Genomic DNA, 24,044 nt, shown 5'->3' with positions numbered 1-24,044 from the left:
CAAAACATCATAAAAAATTGTCATGATTTCTACCTGTCACTATCAATGTAGGATCCCTCGGTAATGAACATTTTTTAATTATTCTAAAAATAATCTACTTCTTACAGTTTTCCTTGTAACTTTGTAACTATAGATTTCAAGTTTTTAAAAACTTTTTTGTATTTGTATTTTTTTACATTTCCATTGGGGTTTGTTAACAAGCATGAGTTTTATTCGAAAAGTTATTTAATTATCAATTCGTTTTTTTTAAATTTACCAATATTTAAAGAAAATATTCTATTCTATTTACATTGTTTGTTACAGAAAGCAGCAGTTAAAAATTCCATAATCACTAGAATAGTAGAAAATTTTTATAGTATAGAAATTAACAATGTGTTAGTCTGCAAAATTAGTATGTTTCCTTCTAAGTGAAGCCGTGTTTTATTTTTTATAATTAGCTGCAATTTTTCTTGTTATATTAAATTATTTTTATTTTAAAGCTTTTTTTAGTGTAAATAGTTTATTACTGTTACTTACCAATATTTCTGTTACAAACGCCACATTCAATCTCACAATACAATGTTTTTATGATTACTTAATACGTAGATCTTCATGGCAGAATGGTGTCTCTGCCCTACATATGAAGGTTCTGTGTTTGAGTCCTGGTCAGGCTTGGCATTTTCTCCCAAGCTACAAAAACTCATTTCATTACCATCCAATGACACCTATTACAGGTAGCCAGCCAGAATGAAAGAGAATATAGAGTTAATTGCTATTGAGATTTCTCTCCTTCAGGTCAATCATAGACTTAGAACATGTTAATTGATTGTTTTGAGGGAACATATTCCAGATATTTAATTTTGTAAAAAAACTTAATTATGAGTACCTTTTGTTAAATTACTATTATTTTTCCGAAGTACAAAGCTATGTTTTTTTATTATTATACAAAAGTACACAGTGATTATTGAATTTTTATTCATTTACCCTCAATAGCTGTTAAATTATTAGTCTAATATTATTTTTAAGTGAGGCCATGTTTTTTTGTTAATTGCAATTAAACTATGATTAAAAAGAACATTTATTATAATTCAATTCTGAAAAATCTTTGAAAATTTTATTTATAAAATTATCTTACAGGATCCTTTAGTCACAAAGTAAGAAGTGAACAAACATATTGGCATGAATACAGTAACAACTGAAAAGCAGTTAAAGAAGTCCATCTAATTTACCAAGTCCCTCAAAGTAGATCATGAGAGCTGGTATGCACTTAACAAAAGTAAACTAAAAATTAAAATGCTATTTTCTCCTTGCATGCATTTTTGAGCTTTATAGTGATTCTTATCAAAATGTGATATAATAAATTTTGGTTTTTAAATTAATCATACATTTTTTGCTAATGGTTAATCATTGTTCAACGCAGACCAACTGACAAGAAATTAATTAAATAATAAATTAATCAGTATGTAAACAAAATATTATATTATGCACAATCTTTCAAGAAAGATCTCTATTAATAAAGAAATTATGGGATCCTGTTTATTCTTATTACAAATTATCTTCTTTTTTATACAACGGGGACCTAAAAATGGAGAAAATTTAATTACTGTGATTTTTGGCTAATAGACTCATTATTTTTTTAATAGGGTTTATTACAGTACTTGTATAAAAAACACTTTTATTAAAATATGTATTGTTTTATGTATCATGTTGAATGTATATAAAACAGGTATTAAGGTAATACTTAATGTACATTAAGTAGGTATTATAAAAAATAAATAAGAAAATAATCTTTGAATTTATTTTCTGTTAAAGATTTATGAGTTCGTAAAAAATGAAACAAATATATTTAGATTACAATGCTACAACTCCAATTGAAGAAAAAGTACAAGACCATATTATTTTATCTTTAAAAAATCAATGGGCTAATCCAAGTTCTTCATCACCTCTAGGATTACAAGCAAAAAATGCTATTGAACAAGCACGAAAAGAAGTAGCATCAGCAGTGGAGGCTTGTGCTAATGATATAATTTTTACTTCAGGTGGTACTGAGGTAAGCTGCATGCAATAGTATTTTTGAGATTAGTGATGTGCAATCATGAACATACATGATCTAGTCTTTTCTGCTTATTGTAGTCTTAATTCAGTCATTAGCTGTTCAGTGGAATTGTCTCAGCTTGAGGTTTTCTTTGCCTCACAGTCTAGTCATAGATTATAAATATAAAAATATATTGTTGCCACATATATGCCTAATTTAATATCGGCAGACGAACACGTTAGCAACTCAGATGTGTGTGGCGCACAGTATACGTTCGCACCGATACAAGCATCACTACGCCGCGCAGTTCTCCCACCATAGCGGCGCTGCGACCCCATCACTCTCAGGCTCCAATAAAAGAGCGTGGACGAGAGTGAATTGAAAATTCACTCTCGTTGGGTACCATAAGGTTAGTAATTACAACGAGCTGTCGAAGCCATTCGACGACAACAGCCCTTCTCAGGACTACCATAAGGGTAGTAATTACGATCAGTTGTCAAAGCCAATCGACGACAAAAACGGCCCTTTTCAGGGCTACCATAAGGTTAGTAAGTGGCACGTGCCATCGAAGCCATTCGTCGACAAGTGGTGCCCAACGTGAGGCGAAGATCGTCTGGACGAGAAGACTGGACATAGCCACGCCTCTACCTTTCAGATGTTAGCCGACAGACCAACACACAAGGCGCCCAACAACATTGTCTGCCTGGTTGCGGGCATCCGTGCAGCATTTCCGCCGGTGATAACAGCAACCTTCAGCGGTCTACCACATGAGGACCTAGAACTGTTCCTCTCTCGTCTACAAACTCAGCTACAAGACCAGAGAGTGCCTGTTGATCAATGGACTGAGTACGCCAAACGGCAGCTAAAAGGAGAGGCTCTGTCCTGGGCCAGGCAATACAAAGACCTACAACTCGATTGGCCCGAGTTCATTGACCGATTTCAGCATCAATATAATCGCCCGCAGACTACTACCAAGTTCTGGTCTCAACTTTACGGACAAACGCAAGGAGCTAACGAATCGGCGGAACTTTTCTTGTTGCAGAAGAGGAAACTCATTCACCGACTAGCTCTCTGTAGTGAAGTTGCCTTCATACCAATATTGCTGGAGCAGCTCAGACCCCAGATTCGACTTTTAATGCGAGCGGCAACCATCCGTGATATTGATCTGCTGCAACGGGCCTTCTTCATTGAAGCAGACGAACAGGAGATCCAAGCTATGATGTTAAAGAGTACTCACGAAATCCGCGTTAGTTCTGGGCGGAGTTATTTGATAGAGTAGGTGAGCTTCAACCGGATACTCGGATACGTGGCTAGAACAAATCACAAGGCATCTCGACGTAGAACCAGCTTGGCTCCGTGGTGTTATTACTGACCGGAGCGCCATTTCCACAGGAACTGCCCAATAAGGAAGTCGCAGCAGGGAAACTAGTAAGGTCGCGGCTTTGGAGCCAACCGAGGCCGTCAATCAACTAGGCTCAGACATCCCTAGAATCAACGTCGAAGTAGCAGGACGACTCGTGAAAGCGGTCATAGATTCTGCGGCCAACTTAAGCTGTGGAAGAGCTGAGCTGTTACCGTGGCAAGCCAATTCCAACACAGACATCAAGATAGATTTGGCATTGAATTCTACTTCCTGCCGTACCACGGGAGTGCAAATAGAGCTTAACTGCGGCGACAAGAAAATTCTCGCAACGCTTCTGCTAGTTCCGGGGCTTCGGGAAGAAGTCATCTTGGAACACGACTGGCTGAAGAAGCAAAAGCCGTGCTTGACTAAGTCGTGGCTGCCTCTATCTGGATAGAGAACCCGCAAAACCGTTTTTTTGCATGATCGACCCGAACCTGCGGCATCATCGAAACTGGACTGGTACAGCACCCCCTGCGGTAAAGATAAGATTGGAGACGGTATTGAAATGGCACCAGCACTTCCTTGTAACCAACTCGGTCAGCAGTACATCGGATCCGACTTCGAGAAGGAGGCCGACCGTTTTACTTACCGATGTACCGGTACACCGAAGAAAAGAAACTGACTACAAGAGAACGAGTGGAAGAGATGTTGAGGCAAGAGATGATAGAGCCGCCGACATCGCCCTATAAATCTCCAGCAGTCATTGTTAAGAAGAAGGACTCTTCACCACGTTTTTGTGTAGACTTCCGGCGCTTGAATAACATCATGGAAGATGTGGACTCGCCATTGTCTCTGATCTATGTGACTATTAAAGACGTGGGAAGCGCTCGCGTCTTCTCGAAAATCGACCTTAAAAGTGGCTATTGGCAGATACCTGTGGAGAAATCAGCCAAACGTTTTACAGCCTTTTCAGTTCTAGATGATGGCCGATACCAGTTCCGAGTCATGCCGTTCGGCTTGAAAAATGCACCTAGTACATCCCAGTATCTAATGCAGAACGTTCTCACTGGCCTCCTTCACCAGTCTGGTCTACCTGGACGACATTGTTTTCAACAGTAGCTGAGAAGAACACTTAGCCCACCTAGATTTGGTTCTGGAACGCCTACAACTTCACTACCTGACGTGCTCTTTGGAGAAATGCCAATTTGGCCGAAACGAGGTGTCATTTTTGGGTCATGAAATCACACCCACGGGCAATATTCCGCAGCAGCAACACCTATGTGCCATCATCGAACACAAGACTTCTGGTTCAAGAAAGGAGCTGCAGAAGTTCCTTGGCACCTGTAATTAGCTGCGAGAATATATCCCAAGATTCTCGGAGCTTTCCGTACCGCTGACTGACCTGCTGAGGGGGAAGCACTGGAAATGGACAGACACCGCATAGCAAGCCTTCGAAGCTGTTCGGCAGGCCTTAAGCAGACTGGTGAAGTTATCTCGGCCGGATCCAGAGTTTCCTACAGTCTTGCAAACCGACGCCAGCCAACGAGGGCTGTTAGCCGTGCTTTACCACCAAGCCGAGAACGGGGAGCGAAGAGTCATCCCGTACGCCAGCACGAAGCTTTCAGAGGCAGAGAAGAAATATCACTCCAATGAGCTCGAATGTCGCCTGGTGTGGGCAATCAAACGCTATCGATCATACCTCGAAGACCGAACTTTCATCCTCAGATCAGACAATACTTTGACACGGCTAGGGCAGAAAACAAAATATGTTCGCTGGGCTTTATTGTTGCAAAATTTCAAGTTTACATTAGAGCACTTTCCTGTACATTAGAGCACTTTCCTGGCCGGGAGAATGAACTACCAGATCTGTTGTCAAGAGAACCGGCGGAAGAAGAAAATACTAAGATGGTGTGGGATGAAGATAGACTACATCCAACTGAAAGCGGCCAGAAAGAGAGAGCGGGTTACACCTCGACTGCAAGAAGTCGTCGCCACTTTCCTGTTCCAACAAGTGCGGGAAGCACAAGAAGCTGATCCAGAATGCCAACGATTACGCCAGGATCCAAATTCAACCCCAGGCACCCACATCAGAGTGGACGAAGTCGGCATCGTATGGACAGCAGGACGCAGCACTAGAGGCAGGACCCCGAGCAGTGAGAGTGTACATCCCACCCGGCAATCGCTCGGCTGTCATACGACACTATTACCACGCTCCAGAAGCCGGTCATCCCGGAGAAGAAGAAACCTGGCGGGCGTTCCACCAATACTGCGATTGGGAGGGCCTTACGAAGGACATTCGGCAGTACATATGGGAATGCAACACATGCGTTCGCTAAAAACGAGGGCAAACCCTCCACCAGACAATCAGCGACCCGGAGGCCTACAGGTTGTTGGAAGCATGTGGCGGTTGACTCATGGGTCCATACCCAGAAACAAAACAAGGCAACAGGTTCCTAGTGGTGGCGACTGAAATGTTTTCCTACTGGGTAGAGGCTAGACCCGTTCCTCGAGCTTACACGAACACCATCTTCAGCTGTTTGGAGGAGGAAGTGTTTTCCACTGGGGCTATGCTGTGGCCGTCCTGACAGACAACGGGACTGCGCTCACAAGCCGGAACTGGTAGAAGTTATGCCGCCAACGACACATTGCACACTGGACTACACCCTTATGCCATCCACGGGCAAATCTCATGGAGCGTCGTTATGAGGAGGTGAAAAAAAACGAATAGCTCTCGAGCAGGATGTCCAACACCTAATGTGAGATAAGAGTGTGCCACGAGTGCTGTTCGCATTAAGAAATGGAGCTAATGCCGCGACCGGCGTGGTACTATGCGAATAGCTCATTGGCAGACTCCAATGAGCTATTGGAGCCCCAGGTCTCGGTAAGAGACCTGGGGACTCTTACAGATCTCTTACCGAGACCTGGGGACTGGCAGCGCCCAAAAGCAGAGGAACCGCCTCAATCCTTTAAGGAAAGAGAGGAGAAGGCGGCAGCACACCAAGAGGTCTGCTGTCAAAAAATGTTCACCGGCAACAGAGAGAGCAACCAACATTCGAGGTGGAAGACCTAGTGGTCGTCAGGTATCACACCGGCCCTGCTCGGGATGGTCGATATGCAGGATTCGAGGCTCCAAGTTTATGAAAACTTTATTCAAGTTTATGAAATTGACCGGAAAGGCACCCGGCTAAAGGTACACGTCTCCAGGCTGAAACCTGCATACCACGACCTGACAACTCAACTACAGCAAGATCCATCAGATCTGGATCCGTGTGCGCCCGCCTAGTGTTGGGGGGGGGGGAAGTTATTACTACATATGTGCTTAATTTAATATCGGCGGACGATCACGGTAGCAATTCAGGTGTGAGTGGCGCACAGTATACGTACCCGCTGATTCAAGCATCACTACCGCTGCGCAGTTCTCCCACCATAGCTGCGCTGCGGCCCCACTACTATCAGGCTCCAATAAAAGAGCGTGCGGTCAAGAGTGAATTTTCAATTCCTCGTCGACCACCACCTGGAGAAGACAGAAGAAGAAGATGATGGAAGAAGGCAGAAGTTCCCTGCCGGCCTCATCGTGGGACCTCCCGGCGGATGCCAACATCTCCGCCGGAGATGGAGCCGGCCTGGCCGGCCCGCCGAGGGAGCTACTGGACGCGGACGCTACTTTCCCTCTCCAGTTCGCCGGGCTTGAATCGCCCTGGCCGGCAGACTCAGCAGCAATAGCCGGCCCAGCGTGGGATCGCTCGGGGAAAACCACCTCGGCCGCGCCGGCGTAGGACGACCGTCGCCGATCCGACACTGCGGGGCTCTGGGGGCCACCACTGCCACGCTGTAGTGGGGACCCAACTGCCGCTGAGAGGAAAGCCTGGTCTGACTTGAGTGAACAATCCGGAACTCCCCGATTTCGCCGGAGACCAGCATTCGGACACAACAGTTAGTTCTCAGAACTAACGCAAAAAACGGCACTTCTCAGGGCTACCATAAGGTTAGTAATTACAACAAGCCAAGCCAATTAATTAATTAGAACACCAAAGCCAATTGACGACAACAACGGCTCTTTTCAGGGCTTTTATAAGGTTAGTAAATGCCATGTGCTGTAGAACCTATTCGGTGACTATATATATATATATATATATATATATATATATATATATATATATATATTTGTAATGTTACAATTATCCTGGTTGTAACAGGTTTTGAATCCAGTTACATCTAAGCAGTTGATCCTGTCAGATCTAGGATTTTTAGATTAATATAATTATTCTTATTCAAACAAAGTAACAAATACATTCAATACTGATTACAACACCCTTTGGCTGGATTTGGTCTTGACTTCTGCAACATCTCAAAACAGCAGCTACCATAAGTGCTGGTCAATTTGTACTAATCATCAGATTGATTTTATACCAAACGTTTATTACAAAGAGAATCTTACTTATTTCACAACTTCAAATAGAATTTTAAAATAGAACTTCAAATAAAATTTTTATTGTTGTAGTGGAGTTGTTTCATAGTTTTATTACACAAAATACATTAATCGTTTTTATCTCTATGGACATTTAGCGTACTGCTCATTATTAATACTTAACTACTTACTTATTGCATCTTAAGATAGGTAGGAGATTTATCAAAGGTAATGTACAATATGCAGTTTATTTAAAGAAAAATAAATGAAACTCTTGTTTATATTAGGCAACCTTTCAGGTCTATGAAAGAATTTTTTTTTGAATTTCATTAATTAAATTCCCTATTAGAAGAAAGTTACAAATTTTTGGTCAGTGGAAAATAGTTCTATGTAGTATCTAATGTGGTATTGATCAGGAGGAATTTTATTATAATCAGCATGGTTGGAGGCCTTATAAAACATGTTGCAATAAAGCATATTTTAGTAAATTTGCTATAGTAATTTAAATAATTTATAGTGGTGCCTTGACAGTTGATAATGATAAATCATTCGATGTCATTTATATATTATGTTATTGTTAACTTTGTAGTTAATGCTTACGATTATCCCAGTAGAATTGTTTTTCCCATTTTGCACTACAATTGCTTCAGTTAAGCTTTATTTTTAATCTGTTTACTTCATGTGATCATCTATTGAATGCAGAATGAAGGTTATTTTTGCATTTTAGTTTTTCTGTTGAACTTACCATTTGGTCTGTTATAAGGCATTTTCACTAATGTGATACAGAATATAACATTATCATATTTGTATAAACTATAAAAGAAATCACTTGCTTATTTAAAATAGACGGCTATAACTTTTTTAAATATGTGGTTGTCTATACATGTAACCATAATTGTTATGGGTTTGTTATGACATTTTTGTAAGGTTTTTTCTTTGTTAACAGGCAAGTAATATGGCTATTTATAGTGCAGTGAAACTCAGTAAAGAAAATGGGTGTTCTAAACCACATGTTGTAACATCAAATGTTGAACATGTAGCTACAAGCAATGCCCTTAAGGAACTTCAGAAAAATCAAAACATCAGTCAGTATTATGCAAAACCTTTTTTTTAGGTTTCAATTATAAAAAAATTAGTTAAAATTTTTTGTTACAAAAAATATATTTCATCATTGAATGATATAACTTCTGTACAGGATTCCTAGTTTTAATTATTGAATTATTTTCCATTAATTTATTTATAATAAGCCTCCTCAATCTATTGTCTTCACTTCTTTTCTAATTTTATACCTTCTGCATCTATCATTCTGTACAAATGTATCTCATATATTCATGGTATATCTGGTTTATTCATATTTAATTTATTTATGGTAGTTATATTATTTAATCTACTATTTCTTATTCTATATGATAACTTTTCTCTTTCAAAAACATCTATCTGCAGTTTTCTGCAGTATCTGCTTTAGAGCCATTTCTAGATATATTCCTGTAGGTTCCTCAATTTTTTTTTTTAATTTGTACTAATTTTCTCTTGTAAGTTTTAATTCAATTTGATTAACCTCAACCTACATTTTATTAGCTGCATTGTTATCACCATCTAAGCAAGCTCCTAGATAAGTATTAAAGTCTAATTTGATTTTAAAATCTTATTCGAGCTGTTATAAAAATAATACATCTGATATCTTCCTGTATCACTGATCTCAGATTTGGGCTTTGACTCTATCTTGACTAAAATAATTCTCTCACTGTGTTTTATTGCAATTTTTTATAACACATTCTTCATTATTATAATTATTCTTGCATTTCTGTTATTTGATTTTGTGTTATTGTCAGTAACTCTGCAAAAATCCTGCTAATTTTTGTACCTTACCTTACCTTACTAATGTGTTCTTCATCTAGTTTAGACCCATCCATTTCTTGTTTTAATTTATGTAGCCTACTATTCTTATTTAACCTTCTTACATTTTATGCTGTGACTTAAACAGTGTCATGGTTATTTAATTGTAAATGCTCTCTTGAATAGTTTCCGCTTGAAGATTTCATTGGGAATCAAAATCTTCAAAAATATTTTACTCAAAAAATTGCAATTACAAAGATAAAGAATGAAAGAAAACATTCCCTTAGACTGTACATCTACAGTTTTCCATTGCTTGCAACAGTATAGAACTCAAAAATTTTAAATAAGTAAAGTTTAGATTTTTTTTAAGGTTGTATCATTTTGGTGCCCTTAATATTTATTGAAAGGGCTGTTGTCCTGTTTCAGAAGTTATTTATTTGTCTGGTCTTTCTATAGACACAAAGTAACAAACTCTACTTCATAAAAGATAAGTTCTTGTAATTTCTAATGAAATATACTGATAAAATGTCAAACAAGCCATATCTTTAATGAGTCACTTCAGTTATAAGTTGCATATCCTTAAACATTTCTAATCTCCTGGTCTGTACTATTAACTTCACATTCTTATTCTTTCCTCCCCTATTACTTCTGTTGTCCCAAAACTTAGCTTACTCTGTCATGATTTATGTAGTGAAGACACGTGAAAACATGTCAACAGCCATCTATATACAACAAATTCTTAGCTCTGCTAGATGTAAGTTATATTTATTACAGATACATTTGTGCAATAAAATGCTAATTTATTTTATTTTTTAAAAGAATCAGAATGAATCGATATTTGTTTATTTATTGTTACTATGTATTGCATAAGGACTACTAGGTTTTTTGTTTTTTCTGTTTAGTCTCAGAACCAAGTCTTGTACAGTCTTAGGGTCCACTATTCTTGAGATGTGTGGTTAATTAAAACCCAACCACCAAAGAACACTGGTGTCCATGATCTATGATCTCATGATCCTAAATAGATATCACGATGTAGGATCTAGTATCTCACTGCCTTAGAACTCTAACTTAAAACTTGTCTTAGAACTTAAAACTATCAACTTTGAAATCAGCTGAAGTTCGACGATAAGTTCACCACTAGACCAACCCGTTGGGTTAAGGAATACTGGGTCCACCAGGTTAGTCTAGTGGTTAACGCGTCTTCCCAAATCAGCTGATTTGGAAGTCGAGAGTTACAACGTTCAAGTCCTAGTAAAGCCAGTTATTTTTACACGGATTTGAATACTAGATCGTGGATACCGGTGTTCTTTGGTGGTTGGGTTTCAATTAACCACACATCTCAGGAATGGTTGAACTGAAAATGTACAAGACTACACTTCATTTACACTCATACATATCATCCTCATTCATCCTCTGAAGAATTATCTAAATGGTAGTTACCGGAGGCTAAACAGGAAAAAGAAAGGGTCTACTGCAGAATAATATGATGTTTGAGTGAATAAGCAACAAGAAGCATAAAAACACTCTACCGATCAGACTAACTACTGAGAATGACTGTGAAAGCTTAGTCTGCATTTTACTATACACATAAAAATATTGGAAAAAAAAATTAAAATTGGCTCACCATGATTGAAATTGTGATGGCTGAATCTCAAGTGGCCCTGATGAAATTTTCATATAGGTTCATCACAGCTTAGATCTATTACATATAATTGTCTGTTTGTCAAACATTTCAAAAAAATTAAATGTAGCAACCACAATTAACATCACAGAATGATTCAGTTAAATTGAACTCTATTGATTTGCGTGTATAAAAGCAAACCTTAAAAAAAGGCGTTTGTTTGAAATGGGTAATACTAATGTTTAACCATGAGTAAAATCAGTAACTGTGTAACTAAATTAAATTCTCATTTTATTATTTAATGTACTCAACATAGCGCATTTATACAACTAGCCAGTTGTGGAGTAGAAAAGCAAAGCTTGAAAAACTTTGTTAGTTTCAATACTGGTACAAATTATGCTTACCAACTGGGCTAAAAGTTGGTTTCATCAATTATTACATAAAATTATAAAAAACTTGTTCTTATTTAGTTTACTGAATGATGTCATTCTCAATTCAGGTACAAATATGAACTGAACAACAGTTGAATGATAGTTATATCAGCTATTACTACAAACTGCAAAATCAAAATTTCCTACTTTTTGTAGAATTTGGATCTGCATGCAGAATATACTTATTTAGCTTCCACATTGTTAATAATGATGACAATAATATTCTATCTTTGCAGATGTAACTGAAGTGAATGTGGATAAAAGTGGGTTGCTGTCATCAGAAGATCTATTATCAGCTGTTAATTGTGATACCTGCCTCATAACTGTAATGCTTGCAAATAATGAAACTGGTGTTATATTTCCTATTAGTGAAATTGCTTGGTAACATTCTCTTCATTACAGTAGTAAATAATATTTTATGATTTGAAGGTGCATCAAAATATGTATTAAAAATTCATACTGTAGTTACTCTATTCCTAAACCATTTTATAGGAAAATAATATTTGTGAAAAAATGAACTACTTTGAATCAAACTTTTTTAATCTTTAGTGTTAACTGGTTCCCAAAGTATGTCCTTCGGCACCCTGGGGAGCCATGATCTCCTCACAGGAGTGCCATGAAATATTGTAGAATTTTCATAATTTATTTCCATTTTCAAATCAATGCATTAATGCAACACCTAGTAGACCTGTTGCAAACCATTTAGTTAAAGTTTGTAGAAGCCTCTGTAAATGGTAACTAGATGATGTGATATTGATCTCTTGATTGTTATAGTAGTTTCTGGTACTTTATGTTCATATATAAATAAATATCGACTTTGCACAATTTTAGTGTTGAATTAATATTCAGATATTGTATCATTTTAATATTGTTTTCAAGTCAAGTGAGATTTTTGAATTATTTTTTCTCATACAAATTTTTAAAATTGGAACTGTTTTTACTGCAATAATATGTTGTGAGAGTTTAAAATGAGGGGACACATCTTCAACCAGGGGCAAGAATGTGAAGAAGCATAAAAGTTTAAAATATGATAACAAATATATTGGGTTTTGGTTAGACATCAAAGTCAGTGGAAAAGAGAGGCCACAGTATGTTCTGTGTATGGAAGTTTCAGCTCCTGAGTGCATGCTGTCAAGTAAGTTGAAACACTATTTTGAAACGACTCATTCCAGCATAGTTGTTAAATCTCATGACTACTTTAGCAGTAGGTAGAAGAGTAAAATCAACAGGGTAATTTCTATAACTAGGCATCATACTAAGCAATGCTTTGCTAGCATCTTACATGGTAAAACACAGAATTACAAAATGTAAGAAGAAGCTCCATATATGAGGTTTGTTAAGAAAATAACCAAACTTTATTTTTTTTAATCTTTATTATTTATTTTACAGATTATTGGTCCTTGTCCATTTCACATTTCATAGTACTCTCCCCCCCCCATTCACATACTTTTTGCAGCGGTGTTTCCACATTGTGAAGCAGTTCTGGATAGCTTAATTTTAAATTGCCTTTAAAGTCCTTGATGACTTTGTTTTAATGTCATCAATAGTCTCAAAACTGATTTTAATTTTAAAAATAAGAAAAAATCGCAAGGAGTTGTGCTTTATTGGGGCGTGGAGATCCTTTGCTTCATTGTGATGACTGAACTTTTGTTTCGATGTTGTAACCGTAAACCTAGCTTTCATCTCCCGTTATGATCCTTTGCATCATGAGTGTTTCATCGTCATTGGCTTGTTCAAGAAGTTGCCGATAAACATCCACTCTATGTTTTTTCTGCTGTTAGGTCATCAAATGAGGAACAAACTTTGCTGCAACTTAAATGTTGCAATTTGCTTTCTGTAATAACAACACTTGCTCGACTTGTTCACAATCTAAAAATAAATCATCATCATCATCAAATTCCATTTCAAGTTTTGATTGAATGATGTCGTATCTGTCTTGCAAATTAAAACTTCTTAACTTAATTTGTAAGTCAATTCTATCATCTTGTGACAGATCAATTTGTTAGTAAAAGTGTGAATTCTTGTTATATAGGTCTTTACTGACTCTTATTAATTGTTCCCTTATCAATTAATTAATAAGACCCTTATTAATCTTATTAATTGTTCCTTTTTCCATAATAATAATTATTATTATTATATATATTATATTATATATATATATATATTATAATTATTATTATTCTCCCTGCGGGTCGGAGTAGAGGTTGTTGAGACCAAGCTGGCCGCAAAGTACCTTGGTATGATGATTGACCGGAAACACAGCTTTGCTGAGCAGCTTCGTACAGCCACCGACAAAGCTGCGAGAGGTGTAACTGCTCTCAGTCAGCTTATGGCGAATATCGGTGGACCGAAGGCCAGCAGACGGCGATTGCTGATGTCCACGGTGCATTCCATCCTGTTGTACGGGTCGGAAGTGTGGGCCCAGGCATTAAGAGTTGCGAGAAACCGGAAGCGGCTCGCGCAGGTGCAACGCACCGCAGCCTTGCAAGTCGCTTCCGTGTATCGGACGGTCTCCAAGCCTGCAGTACTTGTGGTCGCCGGCGTCATACCCATTGCTACTTTAGCAAGGGAGTGCAGGTGATCTACAGGTGGCGACGGGCAGGCGAAGACCGAGTGACCATTGCCAACGAGGAACGCACTCGCACGTTCCTCGCATGGCAAGAGACCTGGGACCACGAGACCAGAGGACGATGGACCGCAAGGCTTATCCCTCTGGTCAGACCGTGGACGGAGCGACGGCATGGAGAGGTGGAGTACTACATGACCCAATTTTTAACGGGTCACGGGTACTTCGCGCTTACCTCCATGTCATAGGGAAAGTGCCGTCCCCCGACTGCCTGTATTGCCTCGGTGGGCGGCAGATCGAGGGACACTAGAGGTGGATCTCGGAGTACTGAGTCCCCACAATGTGGTTGCGATGATGCTCCGTGACCTGAGCAGCTGGGAAAGTGTAGCCCGATTCGTCGGCAACATTCTCAGGGCCAAAAAGCTTGACCTGGATAGTCCTGAAAATTAGGTAGCAACTAATCAGGCTAGTATAGGAGGACTCGACCGGAAGTAATATGTTAAACGATTCCAGGTCGAGTCCTGGTAGAAAGGGGGGTGGTTTTAGTCGGTAGTCTGCTGATAGTGATGGGATAATACCATCAGCGGGAGCCCGACACTCCGTGTGTAAATGCATTTCCACCTGCAAAAAAAAAAAATTATTATTATTTTGCCCACTACATCCATCCTTTTCTTGGCACCTAATAATGACACCCACAGGTAATGTTTCTCACCAGTCTTAACAAGATTTCGAAATATCACATTCATAGCCTGCTGCACAATTACTGATTTTCTCAGCTAAGTGACTTTTAATTTTTTGCTGACCATAAATGAATATGAATGTTTTACAGAACTCATTTTTACTAGCTTACTTAAAGTGCAAACTAGAAAAACTTAATATAAGTATAAACTGAACATACAATTTACCTTCACTTGATCAAAACAAAGTAAATACTGTTATGTATTTAGCTAAGATGGTTGTATCCTACAGGATGATGAATAACTACAAATGTTATAATTACTGGAAATACTGAGATAAACAAAAAATACTTATGATAACATATTATTTATAAGGCAATTATGATATAGCCTACATAACTGACGTCACTGAACATTAAGTTACCGATATGAATCAAAAGCAAATAGAATACTAGTTACAATTTGTTTATTTTACTCTCTCTTTTTCCTGTTTAGCCTCTGGTAACTACCGTTTAGCTAATTCTTCAGAGGATGAATGAAGATGATATGTACGAGTGTAAATGAAATGTAGTCTTGTACATTCTCAGTTCGACCATTCCTGAGATGTGTGGTTAATTGAAACCCAACCACCAAAGAACACCGGTATCCACGATCTAGTATTCAAATCCGTGTAAAAATAACTGGCTTTACTAGGACTTGAACGCTGTAACTCTCGACTTTCCAAATCAGCTGATTTGGGAAGACGCGTTAACCACTAGACCAACCCGGTGGGTTTGTTTATTTTACTACCATATATTAGTGCATAATACCACAATATGTAGTATGGTGATAAATACAGATATTGGACCCTCATTTCAAAATCCCAGCATATCACATGCACCCATAAAGTTTTTGTTCTTCTAAAAAAAAAGGTGCGTGAATACGCAAATAAATACAGTATTTTAAATATTATACATAAAAATTCTTTTTCAATTTTTTTGTAAATTTAGTAAAGATTTAATCCTACATTGCTCATTGATTAAAAAAGCTAATTTAATGGTAATAGAGAAGTTGCTTACAACTGGTTAAATTAACTAAAACAGTCAGTTTAAATTTCATCTTTTGATAAAAGTACAGATGTAAAATGTAAGTTCTCATTTCAAGATCTTGAAATCTATGGAATACCATAGGGAAGTGCCCTTGCTCTTCTTATTGCAGATTAATGAACTGTCTCGGTATATTGAATCAATCATAGTTTCCTTTTTACAGATGATAAAACTTTACATTTATAATTATTTAAAAGGAGTTGAAAATTGTACATCAGCATTTTAGAAAATCAGTGGATGGATTGTAACCTTGTAACTTGAAATATGTGTAAAACCATTGCATTTTGCTTCTCAGGTAAATGTATTGTTGCTAATCACATAGATAGAATGACAGTTAATGATAACGATAGTAGTTGCAAAATTTTTTAATGTTCTGTTAAGTGATAAATACTCACAGGATAATTAAGCTGATTTTGATCACACTTACTTATTACTTGCTTATTTTGATGACAAAATCAAACAGTACTGTTTCATTAAGAAGTTTTGATTCCTCTTAAGTTTGTCATCATTATTAAATATTTATTATGCTATGTTAGATCATTGTTTAGAGTGTGTAAGGATGAACCATGTAGTTTTCTATTTAGAAAATTAAAAATGTTCACTTATTCATTTGGTTATACCTAAAAATGAGGTATTTTACTTAAATAAATAATCACTTATTCCTAAAAGAAAATAACAGCAATATCCATTTCTAATAAACTGGACAGCAGAATTATTTTCATGTAACTCAGAAATACTTCAGCTTATGGAGAGGACCTTATTACACATCTATTGGTATTTCTAATAACTTTAACAGTTTATTTTAAATTCAGTTAAAAGATTTTCACTTGTAAGAACAAAATTACTCTGTTAATGAATTTTTAAATAATATTAATTAAAAAATTTTAAAACCCTGCATTTTCTGCATCTGTTTTCAATGTGCACATAAACATGTAAAATAATTTTCATTAACCTTCTGAATCTTGAACTATTTTTGTTATATTTTAAATTTAGTTTCCTGGTGAAACTAGTTCTGACATCAAAACTATTTCTATCTGGTACATGGTCTTCCTGGGTCCTCCTTCCTTTGGGTTAATATTATCTCAAAATCTCAGATCTCTATTTTAAATAATTAAAATTTACTTCACTAATTTAAAATGACTGGTTTCTTGCACTTACATCCTTCCTACATTAATCTATTAGTCCCATTTTATCTATTAAATTGTAAATCTTCAGGATATTGCTTTATGTATTACCAACTAATTTACAATTTATATAAATATATATATAAAATCTCTTTTAAATCCTCAATTATATAAACTGTTATATAATAACTAACCATTGTTTGGTTAGAATTCCAGTAGGGAGTTAGTGATTGACTATATCATAATAAACAAGGAATCTAAATCCATGTTAGTAATGGGTGTGAAGATGTATTGCATGTAAATGGGTATTTTGTAGAGGATCTGATGATAAGATCATAATCTTTTTAAGTGTTGAATTTAGTGACTGTGAAAATACTGATTGCAAAGACTGAGACAGAAATAAAAATAAAGGTGTGGGAGCTGAATAAATCAAATTAAAAAAAAATAAAATATGAAAAATATATATTTTTTAAATCTCAAGAAAAATAATAACCAGATAATACATGTATAAAAAAGTAATTATGTTTGGGGTATTCATATTTCTATATAGGAATTAAAGTTTTATTCTTGAATTTTTTCACAGTGGACTGAGGAAATTAAATAAAGCCAGGCAAGAATCAGGTTTGCCTGTTGTGCTGTTACACACAGATGCTGCACAAGCTATTGGTAAAATCAAAGTTGATGTTCGTGTCTTAGATGTTGACTTCTTAACTATTGTTGGACATAAAGTAAGAAATATATATATATTTAAGTTATTTAAAAAATTTATTATAGGTTCTATTTAAGATGGTAGTGATTTAATATTTCTACTATCATAATAAAAGTCATTTTTAATATAGATACTCTATAAACCAATTTATTAACAAAGTAATCCAGTTATTGAAGGTAACTGCCATTCATTGATTCAGTCTTTACCAGACTATGTTCATTGAAGGAATGGCAATGTATTTAAATGTTATGTATGTTTGTTCCCCTCAATAGTGTCAAAGATCCAACCAGTTACAACCAACTTTTGGGTAGTAAGTAAGTAATCTGAAAGTGTTACTTAGAAGTAATAGTGTCTTATTTAGAAGGGTGGTACTGTGGAGGAAAAAATTAAAAATTTGAATGATAATATTCTTTAAAATGATAAAAAACCATCCCTTCTCTGTGTGATTTTTATTTAAAAAATTCATTGTCCTTGATATAAAAGTAAAAAATGTGTTGAGCAGAAGACAGCAGGAATATATGGTTATTTTAAATTTTAATGATTGTATTCCATAAAAAAAAAGAAAAAAAAAAAAACTGTCACTTGTGATTTTTGTGAAAAATTTATTGTTCTCTAGATGTAAGCAGAAAATGTGCTCAGCAAAAGAAAGCAGGAGTGCAATGTTGCTAGCACCTGGTCTGTGTGCTGATATGCGTTGGATTGCATCGCTGTTCGTGATGGAGTATGATAGATCAAAATCTGTGCATGATATCTATACCTATTGTCATTATACAAGTTAGAACGATATATGTATGATGATATCATTACTTGACATTAAATATTGAATTTATTTGAAGTACAGGGTGTTTGGGCTAAAGTTAACCATAAGAAATGGTCTATATTTAGAAAACCAGTCTTTGTAATCTCGTAAACATAGGCTCAATATTTCACACACAACAAAATTCATTTATAATTCATCTAGTAATTGTTAGAGGGCAATCTAGAGGGTAAGAGGGTAATCTATTGTTATTATGTAAATAAACAAATATTATTATTTTTGTATGGTCTGTAAGTTTGTGTAAGATTTTTGGTCTGCAAGATTTCAAATGTAGATTCAAGACTCCAAGAAACTTGATCGCTATGAGTGTCCTGTTTACACCAAGGTGCATTATTAACTTATTACTGTACTCTTAAACTGGTATCAACTACTATCACTGCGAGACTATTTATGTAACTGTTATGTTGTCTATGTAAACTGCAAGATCATTGATGAGAACTATAATGTTATACAGAATGCATCAAAAGTATTGAAAACCCCTCAACAACCTCAAAACCCTCCCAGATAGAATATTGCAACTTTCAGGATAAGATATTTGTAAACTAATTAACCTCTTTACAAGAAATAGAATTTCAACCCTATCTTCTGATCCGTATCAGCATGATTGGGTAACAATATTATTATTTACTTACTCATTAAATTTGAATTATAACAATGTGTTAAAAAATAAACATTTTTTGAAATTTAAATTTAACTTTTAAGATAAATTTTAATTAAATTAGATATTAATTTGATTCAGTGTAATGTCTTTTTATTTAATTTTATTATTTGAACTTACTAAATTTAGAAAGAAATTACACTGAATTAAATTAAAATCTAATCTAATTTAATTATGATTTATTTTAGAAGTTAAATTTAGATTTCTAAAAATTTTGATATTTTAACTCAAAAAAATTGTCATAATTCCAATTTAATTAGTAAATAAATAAAAATATTGTCATCTAACCCTGCTGATCAGCTGTTCACTGATGGTCTCTTACCAGTGCTGCAAAAATGAAGCTGTGTAATATTGCAGTGTTTCATTACTACACTATCAGTTTCTTGTGAGAATTTATTGTGATCGGTTATCTAATTGATTTTGTCTACTTTTACTACATTTGTAAGCCACTTTTGTTATTTACATATATTTTACTTTTTTTGTAATTTGTCTTTTACTGAATTAATTTTTTCTGTGCTACCTACTAACATTGCTATCAACATGTCACTTAGTGAACAGGAGAGTCGCACTTTTAATAATGAGGGGCTTTGGTGAGAGTTAGATCTGCGATGTGAAATATTAGTTCTATTTTATAAATTTAATATTTAATTCTGCATTTAATAATCCACTTTGTTAAGACTTAATATTTTTGAAGGTGTTGGGTGCTTGTTAGTCTTATCAAAGTGGAGGCCATTAAAGTCACCATTTCATATAGTCTACATAGATACCAGACTACAGCATAAAATGTACAAGGCACAGTTCCAAAGTAAGAGCTGAAAGGTAACAAAATGAGAACAGTTGAAAAAATGAAAAATATATTTAATAGTTTCAAATATTTACATTATTTTTCTACATAATCATTATTTCATTCTTAACACTTTTGATATCATGAACAAGGTTCTTTCACTTCCCTCAAATTGTTGAGACAGAAGCTAGTTTTTGAGGTGTAGGAAGAGGTGGTAGTCACTGCATGAGATTAGGCCAGTAAGGGTTGATCAAAAATCTTCCATCTGAATCATTTGAAATGTTTCTGTTGTGTATGCAGCTGTGTGTGGGCCGGCATTATGAAGAACAATTCCTGATCTCGGCATTCCCCGTCATCTGTTTTTAATGGTACAATGCATTTTAGAAAGTGTTTCACAATAGACTTGTGTTGTGATAAATATAACAGGCCCCATGAAATTAATCTAAAGCATGTCTATTTGATCCCAAAATACAGTTGCTGTGATTTTCCTTCACTGGGCTTGCTTTTTGGTTTAGGTGAAGCGGAATGACTCCATTGCATGGATTGTTGGATCTCAGCACTGATATATGAAAAAATTTGTCTCGCTCTTGGTTAAAGTGGTAGAGAAAAACAGGTGCAGGTGTCATTCTGTAATCTTTGTGAGCACTTGTCAACATTTTCAGCATCCTTCGTGCACAGAGTTTACAGTAAGCATAGAGTGTCAGTCACAATTCTCAACATTGTTTTCTTTGAAACTTTTCAATTTTACATAATAAAATATTCACTTTTCCTTCACTCATTGCAGGTGGCCTATATGTTTCACAAAATTGATGGTGAATTTCAGCAGTATGTCCTGTGTGTTTAGAAATCTAATCACAAATTGAACTTCACAACTGGCGAGATTTATTATTACTGCACTCATTTTAATACACTGACTTGCAAAGGCAAACAACAGTGAACTGATGGCAGGGTGTTGGTTATATGCCCAACAGACCACTTAAAGCTTGTACACATATGCACCAACCAATCACTATTTATAACTCATTGGCATTTACTTTTAAACTGTGCCTTGTATTTCATTTTATGCTGTTAAAAATGATTACCATTCTTACTGGTTAAGTATAATAGTTAATTCCATAAAATTTAAAAGTGGTAGCTGCTTAATCATACTTTTAGTTAATTTAAGAAAGGTAGAGACGTACCTTTAACTATGTTGGCTAGTTATACCAGCCAACATTTGGAAGCACAGAAGTAGGAGAAAATGCATTCATCCAAAGTTGCAATGAGTAAAAGTTTTATATTTCTTAAAGGGTAATCATTATTTTAAGGATTTTTTAATGCAAACATTTATTGTTTTATAGTTTTATGGACCGAGGGTAGGAGCTCTGTATGTTCGTAATCTTGGAAAAGATACATTAACTTATTCAGTTTTACATGGTGGAGGACAAGAAAGGGGTTACAGGCCTGGCACTGAAAACACTCCAATGATTGTTGGCCTTGGTAAAGCTGCATTTTTGGTGAATCAAAATCTGCAGATGTATCAATCGCATATGAAAGATATGAGGGACTACTTAGAAGAAAGACTATGTGTAAGTTTTCATGAAATGAAATACTGACATTTATAACTGTAATTCTGAAAATCTTAAAAAATATTTTTATTCTTCATTTGTTATCATTATAAAACAAATTACGCTTTGTTTTCCTTTTGGATTATATTACAAAATAAGGGTTAATTGAGAACAAATATAAATCAAATTATGCGCCAGTTGGATTAATGTAAGTATGGGCTACTAATCAGTTGTTTTGGTGGTTAGAGCTCATATTGATATCCAAGTGCAGTACTGATGTTTTGAAAGTGCTTCAGATAAATAGGTAAGTGTTCTTACTTTTTATGAATAGTATGTTGTGGTATAAATATTATTATCAATTATTGGATTCAGTAGTTGTAATGTTCAATAGAATGTACAAGGGATATCTAAAGTAAAAAGACCACTGGGAAATTTCTCTCCTTAAGGTTGGCGAACCTGTGTCATAATGTTACAAATGTACACACTGCATTGTTGTCTGTAAGTTGTTGCATTTTAGTATCTTTGATTACATGTGAGTTATGTTATATAATGAATAGGAGAATCGACATTGCTGCCAACTGTGAAATACATTGAGTTATACGTTTTTTAAACCATCAAAACGTTAAGCCGGCTGAAGTTCATGAACAGTTGGTTGCTGTGTACGATGATAAAGTAATAAATGAATGACTGAAAATGGTGCGAAAGATTTACAAATAACAGAATTAATGTGAATGATGAATGTTCGGGGAGGCCCTTGATAATCACCAAGGACTTGTTGAATGCGTTGATGAAATCATAAAAGATCGTTGCTCAACAATTTCCGACCTGGCTCTTCTTTTCACTAATATTTTAAGAGCTGTTATTGGTTGCATTGTTCATGACCATTTAGTCTTCAGAAAGGTTTGTGCACATTGGGTGCTGCACCTCTTAACAGAACGTCACAAAAAAATCCAATTGGGATCTGCTTTGGAATTTTTGATGTGCTACACAAAAAAAGGTGATTAATTCCTTAATTCATTTGCTACTGGCGATGAAACATTGATTTCATATAACACACCAGAGAGAAAATGGCAGTCAAGGGAATGGCATCATCCTCATCACCAACCAGACCAATAAAGGTCAAACCACAGCCATTTGGACGTAAACTGATGGCCGCAGTCTTTTGAGATCAGTTTGGAATACTGCTGATTGATTTCATGCCATGTGGAATGATTATAAATACAGAAGCCTGCTGCAAAACTCAACGTAAGTTACAACACGCCATTCAAAATTGGTGACATGGGTGGCGTCATCTGCTGCATGATAATGCATGTCCACATATTGCGGGTCTGACATGTGATTTACTGGGAACATTTGGATGAGAAATTTACGATCACCACCATATAGTCCAGACTTAGTCCATTTAGTAGTAGTATACGGTATGTAGTTAAAGAGAAATAAAAAATAAAAGTTCTCAAAATAAATTTTTCTACAATGAAATGGTCTTTAGAGGTAACCTCTCATATATGTATTTATCATGAAAGTACTTTAGCAGGGTCCCACATCCTCAGTCCTAATTGAAATATTTTGTTATTGTGTAATAGAAATCTAAAATTGTATTTATATAATCTATAATGTTTTATATAAATGTAATATCTTTTTAATATATTTAATTTTATGCCATTATTAATTTCTAAATTTGTGTAATATCAGAAATAGACTGACATTGTTTATTAGATGGTCTGCCATATTAAATTATTTTTGTAATTTCTGTAATGTTCAAGAAATCTAGTTTTTAAAGGATTTGTTTATTTTTCCTGTATAAATACTATCACAGTAATTATATTTTTTGTGGAATTTTATAAATTCTACAGATTGTTTATTTTATTATGGAGTTATTAGGTTTGTATGCAGGTTTAAATGTTTCTTTATTATTATCATTATCTTTTATGACCATATAGGATCACTTTAGTCAGTCCATTATCCTTTATTATGTCTCTATCCTGTATTGGTGTTTTGCGAGTCTTGAATCTTGCATCCTGCATTCTGATAATATATCATGTGATATGCACGTCTTTCTGGTACTTTTTAGTGATACAGGTTTTTCCAATTGATTTCCTGTAGTCTGTCTGTTCAGGTGGAAAGGTATAATTTTTTATTGAAGTGGTACCAGGTTAATTTTTGAACTTAAGCTAGCTTGTTTCTTCTTTTGGATCAAGGTTTTTTATGTGTAGGTTGCTTGTTATTATTTCTCAGAGATATTTTGCTTGTTAATATTTTACTCATATTTTAATGGGGTTATCCATTTTCAATTGCTATATGTTCTATGATGTTTATTTAATTTGTCTAATTATTCTATTAATCATATTGTACAAGTGTTAGTTTTATGAGACCATGGCTGATTTGATTTTTCATGAATTGTTATAGATGTAGGTTTTCTATA

The 24,044-nt window shown here is 35.4% G+C and overlaps 1 protein-coding gene across 9 annotated transcripts in view; it reads left to right on the top strand.

Moving 5' to 3' along the window:
- Positions 1-24,044, top strand: part of LOC142331838 (selenocysteine lyase-like) — a 45,968-nt gene that overhangs the window by 14,871 nt on the left and 7,053 nt on the right. For 5 of the 9 annotated variants that reach the window (XM_075377976.1, XM_075377973.1, XM_075377975.1 and 2 more), the window contains exons 2-6: positions 1,792-2,029; positions 8,714-8,852; positions 11,892-12,036; positions 17,691-17,835; positions 21,416-21,643. In XM_075377976.1, the coding sequence (XP_075234091.1) occupies positions 1,811-2,029; positions 8,714-8,852; positions 11,892-12,036; positions 17,691-17,835; positions 21,416-21,643 (876 nt within the window). In that variant the 5' untranslated portion in view covers positions 1,792-1,810. Of the gene's footprint in view, positions 1-1,116; positions 1,239-1,791; positions 2,030-8,713; positions 8,853-11,891; positions 12,037-17,690; positions 17,836-21,415; positions 21,644-24,044 lie in introns of all 9 variants that reach the window. The other 4 variants (XM_075377979.1, XM_075377980.1, XM_075377977.1 and 1 more) reach the window with 3 other exon arrangements.

Source organism: Lycorma delicatula, chromosome 1 (assembly GCF_047948215.1).
Source record: "Lycorma delicatula isolate Av1 chromosome 1, ASM4794821v1, whole genome shotgun sequence".
In the NCBI taxonomy this organism is placed as follows: domain Eukaryota; kingdom Metazoa; phylum Arthropoda; class Insecta; order Hemiptera; family Fulgoridae; genus Lycorma; species Lycorma delicatula.
This window is presented reverse-complemented; position numbering and strand designations above follow the sequence as displayed.